This window comes from Culex quinquefasciatus, chromosome 3, assembly GCF_015732765.1.
Source record: "Culex quinquefasciatus strain JHB chromosome 3, VPISU_Cqui_1.0_pri_paternal, whole genome shotgun sequence".
Lineage (NCBI taxonomy): Eukaryota > Metazoa > Arthropoda > Insecta > Diptera > Culicidae > Culex > Culex quinquefasciatus.
The window spans coordinates 82,679,759-82,690,722 of NC_051863.1; the positions used below are offsets into that span (position 1 = coordinate 82,679,759).

General features: G+C 39.4%; 2 protein-coding genes across 2 annotated transcripts; one reads left to right on the top strand and one right to left on the bottom strand.

The window, feature by feature from the left end:
- Positions 1-3,183: 3,183 nt before the first annotated feature.
- On the top strand, positions 3,184-4,103 carry LOC6034056 (alpha-ketoglutarate-dependent dioxygenase alkB homolog 6). Its single transcript, XM_038265002.1, has 2 exons — positions 3,184-3,363; positions 3,420-4,103. The coding sequence occupies exons 1-2, from the start codon at positions 3,334-3,336 to the stop codon at positions 4,059-4,061; spliced, it is 672 nt and encodes a 223-aa protein (XP_038120930.1). The 5' UTR covers positions 3,184-3,333; the 3' UTR covers positions 4,062-4,103.
- LOC6033986 (THO complex subunit 7 homolog) lies at positions 4,094-5,076 on the bottom strand. Its single transcript, XM_001844317.2, has 3 exons — positions 4,926-5,076; positions 4,747-4,867; positions 4,094-4,686 (listed from the first exon to the last, which is right to left on the bottom strand). The coding sequence occupies exons 1-3, from the start codon at positions 4,933-4,935 to the stop codon at positions 4,137-4,139; spliced, it is 681 nt and encodes a 226-aa protein (XP_001844369.2). The 5' UTR covers positions 4,936-5,076; the 3' UTR covers positions 4,094-4,136.
- Positions 5,077-10,964: the final 5,888 nt, after the last annotated feature.

Below are 10,964 nucleotides of genomic sequence, written 5' to 3' on the forward strand. Positions count from 1 at the left end.
AATGTGAGCTTCGAGATCGTAAAAAAAACCAAACTCAGAGCTTCGAGCTCTTCAGGATTGAGAGCCTTGAGCTAGTTGAAAAAAACCAAACCTCGAGCTTCGAGCTCTTAAGGGAAGTGAACTTCGAGCTCTTTAAAAAAAATAAAACTCCGAGCAACAAGCTCTTGAGAACTGTGAGCCTTGAGCTCGTTAAAAAAAACGTTGAGATTCGAGCTCTTAAGAAGCTTCAAACTCGTAAAAAAATGAAACTTCGAACTCTTCAGTAGTGTGCACTCGAAGTGCGTTAAAAAAAGGAGTGTGAGCTACAAGCTCCTTGCAAAAACAATGACACTCCGAGCTTCGAGCTCTTCAGAAATCTGCGCTACGAGTAATTAAAAAAAGGACAAGATCTGAGCATCGAGAGAAGAAAAGGAGCTCTGAGTTACAAGCACGTCAATTTTCTGATTAACAAAAAAAATGTCGCGAGATCTAAAAAATAAATAAATAAAAGAACAAGTCTAGTTACAGGCAAGTACAATAAATAATTGAGCTACTAGCTCGGAAATCAGCCTAAAGTTGTTAAAAGAAAGATGTGCGATCCGGTATTCAAAACAAAATCAAAATAAAGAAGCTTATAAAAGTGAACATTTAACCCTAAAAAACAATCGAAGTAGAAAAGCTTAGAGCTACATTTATTTTCGATTATCATGAAAAAAAAACATAAAAAATAATAAAGAAACATGTAGGCTATGTGGCATTCTTAAATAAAGTAAATGCCGGAAAAGTATTAAATCATGTTAAGTTAGATAAAAGATATAATTCGCAAGTAATCACAATACAAGTTAAGTACAGGTAGACCCACTCCCATAACGATGAATTGTGGGTTTGATCCAAAGAAAATGCCGTCATAAACCGAAATACCAGTGCGACCTTTCGAAGTATCTGGTAACACCGTTTGATCTAGGGGATACATAACGGTTGACGTTAAACGATTGTCATACCCCTAGGTTTAAGTTCTGGGCCATCAACGTTACGTCTCACCTACAAGCTCAGAATGCTCTTTTCGATACGATGTCATCTAGGAGCGACACAACCATGATAGATATTCGATTGGCAATCTAAAGATGGTGATTGTTTCTGATGATCTTGCGTAAATTAGATTGTACATGAGTCTTTATGTTTTAAATGCAAAGATGCTCACTTCGATATCACGTAATGGAGAAATTATCTCTCTGTAGAAAAAACGAGATGTGGTGCTCTAACAGACACACAGTATTCTGATCGGGTAATCTCCGTAGCATTCTGGTCGGGTAGTCACCCGTGTGGTCAGTGACGGGTAGTTCGGTTGACGGGAGAGTGGAGAACTGTCATCTGTGGAAGTAAGCGTGTGCGAGAGCAGCAGAGTGGAGGAACCGGAAAGGATAGGCCGGGGAATCCGATGTGGCCAGGCCCAACCAGGGTGCCACAGATTAGATTAGATTAGATTAGACCGGTTCCTTCCGAAGTGCATATACAGCTTAAAAAGAGACAGTTCGTCACTTTTTAGCTTTTACTTTGACCAACCAACGGGGTACAAACTAAAAAAGTGTCAGCATTCTAGCAGAAATGTTCCACCGTTCCAGTAGGATGCTGGCAGAACCCAGTTAACTCAATCCGAATTCTGAGACGGAATCTAATTAGAATCGTATACAAATTCCGTTTCAAACCGTGTTCGAACCGGTTGTTGCGTTTGAAACGGAATTTGTGTGCGATTCTAATTAGATTCCGTTTCAGAATTCGGATTGATTTGACTGGGATGCACAGAACTACAGATAGTCTGTATCTCGAGCTTGGAGTGTACAGATTTCTTTGACCGACTTACTCAAGTTTTGAATATTCCAACTGACCGTGTATTCGCCTGCCACTCGAATCAGAGTTCCCAAATGAACCGGTTAGGCTAGGTTCACCTATAAACATGGTTCGGCTTAAGCCTCAATTTGTGGTTCAATCCTGGTTCAGTGAACCATGAACCATGGCTTAAGCCAGGCTAACCAGGCTAATGAGAACCATAGGAATAATGCACTGTGTAACAAATATTAGAGTGTAGCAATGTTACAATGTAACATTCATTATACCGTAACATCCGTTACACCGTAATATGATTACACCGTAACATTGTTACACCACAACATTCGTTACACCGTAACATTGTTACACCGTAACATTTTTACACAGTAACATTATTACACCGTAACATTGTTACACCATAACATTGTTACACCATAACATTGTTACACTGTAACATTGTTACACCGTAACATTGCTACACCGTAACATTGTTACACCGTAACATTGTTACACCGTAACATTGTTACACCGTAACGTTGTTACACCGTAACATTCGTTACACCGTAGTTTGGTTACACCGTAACATTGTTATGCCATAGCAGTGTTACTACGTAACATTGTTACACCGCACCATTCGTTACACCGTACCATTCGTTACACCGTAGTTTGGTTACACCGCAACATGGTTACACCGCAACATTCGTTGCATCGTAGTTACGGTATAACAATGTTACGGTGTAATCATATTACGGTGTAAAATGTTACGGTGTAACAATGTTACGGTGTAACAATGTTACGGTGTAACAATGTTACGGTGTAACAATGTTACGGTGTAACAATGTTACGGGTTAATGAATGTTGCGGTGTAACAATGTTACGGTGTAACGAATGTTGTGGTGTAATAATGTTACGGTGTAATCATACTACGGTGTAGCGAATGTTACGGTTTGAGCATACTACGGTGTAACAAAGCTTGCCGTTTAGCCTAACATTCTTTGATCAGGTTCAAGCCAGGTTCAAGCCAATGGTTCATTTTGGCTAGCCTCGCCTGGTTTGAACCAAATGAACCATGGCTCACGGCACTCAGTGAGCCTGAGCCGACGGTGCTTGCCGACGTGTGGTGTGAACCTGAACCAAAAAAATGAACCTAGCCTAGCCGATGGCTTAGGCTCGTGGGAACACTGACTCGAATAACAAATAGAACTGCACCCTTACCAAAAATCATGATTTTTTGAGTTCCAAATCCCACTTTTCATACGATTTTTTGAGTTCAGGTACTATAACCATTTTAATGGTTGTAGTACCTGAACTGAAAAATTCGTATGAAAAGTGGGATTTGGAACTCAAAAAATCATGATTTTTGGTAAGGGTGTGGGCTATCAATAAAAGTTTTCTCTTTTACTAAAGTTGGCGTAAAATCGGGCACAAGATTATCATTTCAAATAAGTTGACGCCCTTTTTATATGTTGCTCTGTAAATAAAATATGCCGCTGATCCCACAACCAGTTTGAGAGTTGAGAAACGAAAATGGATTGGCAATCCTTTTTATGTGGCGGGGTAACGAAACATTACCACACATATTGTTCGTAACATTCATAACTTATTTTTTACAGTGTCCACCAAGCGTCTACTACATCCCCAACTTTATAACACCACAGGAAGAATCTTTGATTCTTTCAACGGTTGAAAAGACTCCCAAGCCACGTTGGACTCAACTGGCCCACAGGCGCCTTATCAACTTTGGTGGCTTGCCACATCCGAAAGGAATGATAGCCGAAGAAATACCCTCGTGGCTGCTTACCTACGTCGAAAGAGTGAACCAGCTTAACGGGGTCTTTGAGGAAAATCGGAAGGCAAATCACGTTCTTGTTAACGAGTACCTTCCCGGCGAAGGAATCATGCCCCATTTGGATGGCCCGCTGTTCTATCCTACGATTACGACGCTTTCGTGCGGATCGCACACCGTGTTGGAGTTCCAGGAACCACGCGAAAGCGACGATGTTGAGGGGAAGTTGGAACGCCGTCTGGTTACGAAAATACTTGTTCAACCAAGAAGTTTGCTGATTTTGAAGGATTCAATGTACGAAAAATACTTGCACTCGATTGACGAAATCAACGAGGATACGATTGATGATGAAATTGCAAACTTATCGAGCTCGATCAAAAAAGGAGACGTCCTCGCCCGGGCAAAACGTATTTCACTGACCATCAGACACGTCCCTAAAACCTCTAAAATGAAAATTAAACTGTTCTAGCTTATGCTGTGATACTTCAATAAAACTTTGAGTTGTATTTAATACAAATTGTCACTTTTACTACTTCCTTAACACCTAGCTGGCTTTTTCCGGCGAGGCAACTTTCACTTGGTCGTGAACCGGGCTCATGGCTTCATCAACGGTCAGTATGACGGCATCGTCGTCGCAGACCATCTTCTCGTCGGCCGCGTCCTGCGAATCGTCTCCCATCCCATGTTCCAGCTTGTTTTGCAGCTCAATGATCGACCGCATCAGCACGGTAAAGTCCTTCTTTTTCGTGTTCAGCTTTCGCTCCAGCGAGGCCTTCTTCTCCTGCAACTCGTCCAGTTCCTTCTTCAGCGTGTCCAGCTCTTTGACCGTATTCTTGCGATCAGGCTGCTGGTTGATAATTCTCGCCAGCACGTCGTACTCCATTCGATTTTTGCGAATCTTCTTCGCCAGAACCAGGTTTTGCTTGCTTTGCACAATTTGCGTTTTGGCCGTTTCGATGCCGGTTTCGATCGTGTCCGAAATGGTGGCGTAGTTCTTCAGCTCTTGCTCCATCATTTTGGCGGAAAAGTCGGACTTTTTCATCGCAAACTCGCACTGAGCCAGTTGAGCGAGCAGACGGTCGTGGATGGTTTGGCTAAAAGTTGCTTTGGGAATTAAGATCTTTGCTTAAGAATAGGTTTTTGGTTCACCTTACCTATTTTCAGTGCTGTCCGTCGAGTTGCACCACTTTACGAACGTCTTTAGCAGGTCGTTGAGCCGCCGATCGTCGCCGGTGCCATCTCCGTCGATTTGCAGCCGGCGTCGAATCACTTCCTCTGCGGGGAAGCCAATGACGTTTCATTGAAGTTTTTCCAGTGTGACTAATAAACTTACCATCCGACATTGTTGCGAAGAGAGTTTAATTTAGTTGAAATTGAAATTAACAGAAGTTATTCGGATTTTTGCCGAAAATTTAGAAATCCACGAGCAATCTAGCAGCATCAACGATTGTTTACCAACAGTGATTGACAGCGGCTGCTGGAAAACCAGTGTTACCAGAGTAATACCAAAGTGTTCTGATAAATTTCTACCCAAAATTAGGTACTGACTGAGCCACAACCCAGTTAACTCAATCTGAATTCTGAAACAGAATCTAATTAGAATCGTATACAAATTTCGTTTCAAACGCAACAACCGGTTCCGTGTTCGAACCGGTTGTTGCGTTTGAAACGGAATTTGTGTATGATTCTAATTAGATTCCGTTTCAGAATTCGGATTGATTTGACTGGGAAGGATCACACCTTTATCAAAAATCATGATTTTCTGAGTTCAATATCGCACTTTTCATACGAATTTTTCAGTTCAACCCATATAACCATTTTAATGGTTGTAAATAGTACCTGAACTCAAAAAATCGTATCATGATTTTTGGTATAGAGTTATCTAAGCCCGATCTCACGCACACTAGCTTACCATTTGTTTTTGCTGGCGACCACAAATTTTAACCTAAAAATCCATCGTGTACGTACACGCAATACATGCGCACGTAGATAGCTCTATATAAGGGTGCAACCCTCGACAAAAAAAGCATTTTGAAACAACTGTCAAACTTTCAGAGATGCCAGTTTATCACCTGGTCACCTATATTTCACAGACATTTGAGTTTGAATTTAATTATTTTTACTATCGAGAAATTTAAAAGAGAGATGTGAGCCGGAAACATGGAGTTAAACTTTCGCAGATGTCATGGAAAACTGCATAGAAGTTTGACAGAAAGTTTAACTCGAGGTTTAACTCCATGTTGCACTTTTAATATCTCGATGCATATTTATTAATGATAAAAATGGATATCGCATTTTTACAATCTGAATCAGGCATACCAGAAACCGCCTTGAGTCAGGGGTATTAAAAAACACCCAAAAAGCAAAAAATGAAAATTTTGGTTTTTTCACAGTTGGCAATTACTTCTCGGGCGTACAAGACGTATTTCAGTGCTTTGCTTCTCTATTGTTCGCCAAACAATCGACGCGTTGCGTCAGCCTCTTTAAAATGAGTGCTGTCCGCAAAAACACACTCGTCGTAGACTTCAGCGTCCTCCCGGAACGCCCCAAATTGGACCATGTCCAGCGGTTTGTGAAGAATGTGTTGGGATTAGATTTCAGAGACTTTCGGAGCATCCAGCTGCACAACATCCGCCACTGCGTGCTGATCGAGATGGCGGACCCCGCAGCCGCATTCAAGACAGCAAACGATCATCACCTCAAGCACGTCTTCAGGGTTAACCTGGTCACCAAAATCGCGATCCCGGTCTACGTGGACGACAATACCGTCGACGTCCGGGTTCACGACCTGCCGCCCGATATGCCGAACAACCTAATCGCCGAAGCCATGCGTGAATACGGAGAGGTGCTGACAGTCAGGGACGAGGTTTGGAAGAACTTCTTCACCGGTGTGCCAAACGGTGTGCGGGTGCTGAAGATGAAGCTGTCCAAACCCGTCCCTTCCTACGTCACGATCTCCAAATACTGTTCCCTAGCAACTCACCCGGAACAAATTGCCACGTGTCGACGCTGTGGACTGAAACGCCACGTGGGAAAAAGCTGCTCAGAAAGCCAAAAAACAACAGCAGACCAAGCCAACAATCATCCAGCCAATTCCTTTTGTTTCAACTCTAACCGATCCAATAGTAGCTGAGTCCCAAATCATTACTCCAAACATTGATGAGAGTGATGAAGAGGGATTCACTACTGTGTAGCGAAAGGGTAAAACCAAGAGGCAGCTACAGGAAGAAGAAAAAAAGGAATCCGACGAAAAAAGAACGTGCCTCGATGACGACGACAAAGCAACCGATTCTGGAGACGAACAACGCGATGAAGAAAGAAAAAAAACAAAACCTCAAATGCTGAAGAGAAGATTGCGGAAGCCTATTTTGACGTAGGATTACGTTTAAAATTATAAAAAAAATATCATCAAATTTTTGAAATTGTAAAACAAAAACTTGGCCGGACTATAGCAACATAGGCCAGTAACGTAATAAATAAAAAAAATAAAAAAAATTTGGTTTATTGTACCTTTTCAAAAAAAACGATACTTAATCCGCCCTTAGGTGGTTGGCGCCTTCCTCACATTTAAATGGTGCTATCCAAAATGCAAAAAGTGCGTAAATAACACTTAAGTGCTTATAACTTCTGATAGGGTTGATCGTCAATATTTTGGACGCGTTAGAAAGGTCTTCTGAATACCCATCCTACGATAGGTCGCATGAGAGATCCGGACAACGTTTTCATCAATATATCTGAGATCCGGCCTCCAAAAAGCGTATAAATAACACTTAAGTGCTTCTAACTTTTGATAGATTTGTCAGATCTTCAATGTCTTAGACGCGTTTGAACGGTATTTTAAATACTTTCTGAAAATGTATAGCATGACGGGTTTTCTTACAAAAACCACCCTTTTTACAATCTTCCGGACTTTTGTTAAAATCGTTTTTTTATCATAACTTTTGAAGTACTTTACTAAACTGCCTAATTTTTAATAACGACTTATGGGACATCAAGATGGATCGAATGACGCCAAAACGGACAAAATCGGTTCAGCCAATGTCGAGATAATCGGGTGACAATTCTTTGATCAACATCCCACCACACACACAGACATTTGCTCAGAATTTGATTCTGAGTCGATAGGTATACATGAAGGTGGGTCTAGGAGGTCTAATTGAGAAGTTCATTTTTCGAGTGATTTTATAGCCTTTCCTCAGTAACGTGAGGAAGGCAAAACTCCAGATTTGATTCTAATTAGTTTCCGTTTCAGAATTCGGACTGATTTGACTGGGTAATAGCTGCACTGGCCCTGATCGCATAAATGTCCCATATGTATTTTCATCGATTTCGAGTTTTTGATGCACTTTGGTTCAAAATTGTGTGCTCTTTCAAAAGAGCCTATAACATCCAGTACTTTGTTCTAGAAATCAGGAGGAAATCCAGTTTTTTCGCGAAAAATTAACGTGTACCCGCATAGTCAACAACCATACAGTCACCATTTGTCGAATGATTTTTCCTAAATGATCTTGATAATACACCAAATAGGGTGCAACCGTACATTTTCCATTCCCCAAACAATCCTACAATTTATTAAATAGGTCGTTAGGTTATGTTACAATACATTTTTACAAGGGATTTTTTTCGTGGATCATAGTCATACACTACCCCAAACTGTTCAATTCTTATTTCATGTGAACCGTACCACAAATTAATAAGATATGATTTTAAATGGTAAACTGCTTTACCGACACTTACCGACACCATTTGAAAAGGGAGGAGCCAAAAAATAAACTTTACAAATGTTCTGGGAACTATGGATTTAACGGGAATGGTAAGTATATGATTATTAATGGTTAGCGTTTTTTTTGTAATGTCCGGGATTTGTTACCGCTTGATGATGATGTCTCCTGTTGATTCTTCCGTGGTGCTGCCGCCTTATCTAATTGAGCTATCTCAGTTACATAACGTTTGGCGGTTTAAAATGCATTTTATTATGAAATGTGGCCTCAAAATTTATCGTAAATATATCGTAACTTGTATGGTAAAACCATACAAATAAATTATAGACCAATCACATGGCGAACAGTTATCGTTCTGATAATGGTCAATGAATTGTTTAAATTATTTGGACTTATAAAAATTATCACGAAAATAAATTAGCTTTACATACAAACTAAATGGCAAACAGGTATATCGTTCCATGAATTGTTGAACAATGGTTTGAATTGTTGGGACTTAGGAAAATTTCCGCTGAAGTTCAGGTATATCGTTCCATGAATTGTTGAACAATGGTTTGAATTGTTGGGACTTAGGAAAATTTTCGCCATAATTCAGGTATATCATTCCATGAATTGTTGAACAATGGTTTGAATTGTTGGGACTTAGGAAAATTTCCGCTGAAGTTCAGGTATGTCATTCCATGAAATGTTGAACAATGGTTTGAATTGTTCGGACTTAGGAAAATTTTCGCCATAATTCAGGTATATCGTTCCATGAATTGTTGAACAATGGTTTGAATTGTTGGGACTTAGGAAAATTTCCGCTGAAGTTCAGGTATGTCATTCCATGAAATGTTGAACAATGGTTTGAATTGTTCGGACTTAGGAAAATTTTCGCCATAATTCAGGTATATCATTCCATGAATTGTTGAACAATGGTTTGAATTGTTGGGACTTAGTTGAAGAATGGTTTGAATTGTTGGGTCTTAGGAAAATTTTCGCCATAATTCAGGTATATCATTCCATGAAATGTTGAACAATGGTTTGAATTGTTCGGACTTAGGAAAATTTTCGCCATAATTCAGGTATATCGTTCCATGAATTGTTGAACAATGGTTTGAATTGTTGGGACTTAGTTGAACAATGGTTTGAATTGTTGGGATTTAGGAAAATTTTCGCCATAATTCAGGTATATCATTCCATGAAATGTTGAACAATGGTTTGAATTGTTCGGACTTAGGAAAATTTTCGCCATAATTCAGGTATATCGTTCCATGAATTGTTGAACAATGGTTTGAATTGTTGGGACTTAGTTGAACAATGGTTTGAATTGTTGGGATTTAGGAAAATTTTCGCCATAATTCAGGTATATCATTCCATGAAATGTTGAACAATGGATTGAATTGTTCGGACTTAGGAAAATTTTTGCCATAATTCAGGTATATCGTTCCATGAATTGTTAAAGTATTATTTGAATTATTCGGACTTAAGATTTTTTTTTTGCTGTATTTCATTTGGTTCAATCATCCAATACCTGTTTCAAATAATCCTAAGCGTTTGGCGAACAGTTATATCGTTCCATGAATTGTTGTACAATTGTTTGGATTATTGGGACTTAAGAGTTTTTCGCTGAAGTTCAAGTTGGAAATACTACGTCGGCTATGGTACCCTTATGTTTTAACAATAGCTGTTCCGAAAAATCCTTACCATATGGCGAAAAGTTATATTCCTCCATGAATTGTTGTGCAATTATTTCAATCATTAGGACTTAGGAAATTTAGGAAATTTTCAGAAACCTTCTTTGACTAAATCATACCGAGTATCATTACTTTTATCATACCGGCTACAAGACTTTTATGTTCTAACAATAGCTGTTTTGAACCATCCTAATCGTATGACGAATAGATACCGTTCATTAAATTGTAGGAAAAAAAATCAACCATTCGAATCTGGGATGGGATAAACAAAGAGAAAAAAACCTATTGTCAAACTAAACCACTTTCAACATGGCCGCTTCTGTCAACCTAAACCAGCCCTTTCTTATGAGGAGAAAATGAGAAGTATTGTAATTTGAGTTGAAAAAAATAAAACAATTTCAAATCAATTTCACAAATATTGTGAAGGCAGACAAAAATCAAAATACGAGCGCAACCTGTCAAAGCCTGTTGCGCCACGGGCTGATGTACACGCTTACGGCAAACCACTCAATTGTTGTAAGGCGCAACAGATTTTGCGCAACAGAAGAGATGCGCACTTCGGTTTGGTGGTGCGCGGATAATAATTGTAGATTGCATTAATAGACTGATTAAAATATTTTCAATTGAAAGGCATTTATTTGTATCGTACACCGAATGTTGACTTATCAGCCTTTTATTTAAAAAAAAAAACAATTATTATACATTTCATGAACTGACGATTCTTTTGCCCATTTTATTGTTATTTTTTTGCGCGTTACATAAAAATGTCATCTAGATTGAACAATATTAAACCCGTGCTTCCCGTGAAATTAAAATGTGGCGTGACCGAACAACATCGTAGAACTGAATTTATAAAGCAAACAAAAAAATGGCCGCAGTTTAGCCTATTTGATTTTTTCGCACTTTTTCATTTCAACACGTTTCCACAAATTGAAAAACAAACTTTTGCTCTTTGAAGTGAACGAATTGCTACAA

Excerpts from the sequence above, each read along its gene's own strand:
- LOC6033986 (XM_001844317.2), bottom strand. Across the intron at positions 4,687-4,746 it reads ACGGACAGCACTGAAAATAG|CCAAACCATCCACGACCGTC; the intron begins GTAAGGTGAACC and ends AGCAACTTTTAG.
- LOC6034056 (XM_038265002.1), top strand. The coding sequence starts at position 3,334 with ATGGATTGGCAATCCTTTTTATGTGGCGGG. Across the intron at positions 3,364-3,419 it reads AATCCTTTTTATGTGGCGGG|TGTCCACCAAGCGTCTACTA; the intron begins GTAACGAAACAT and ends TATTTTTTACAG.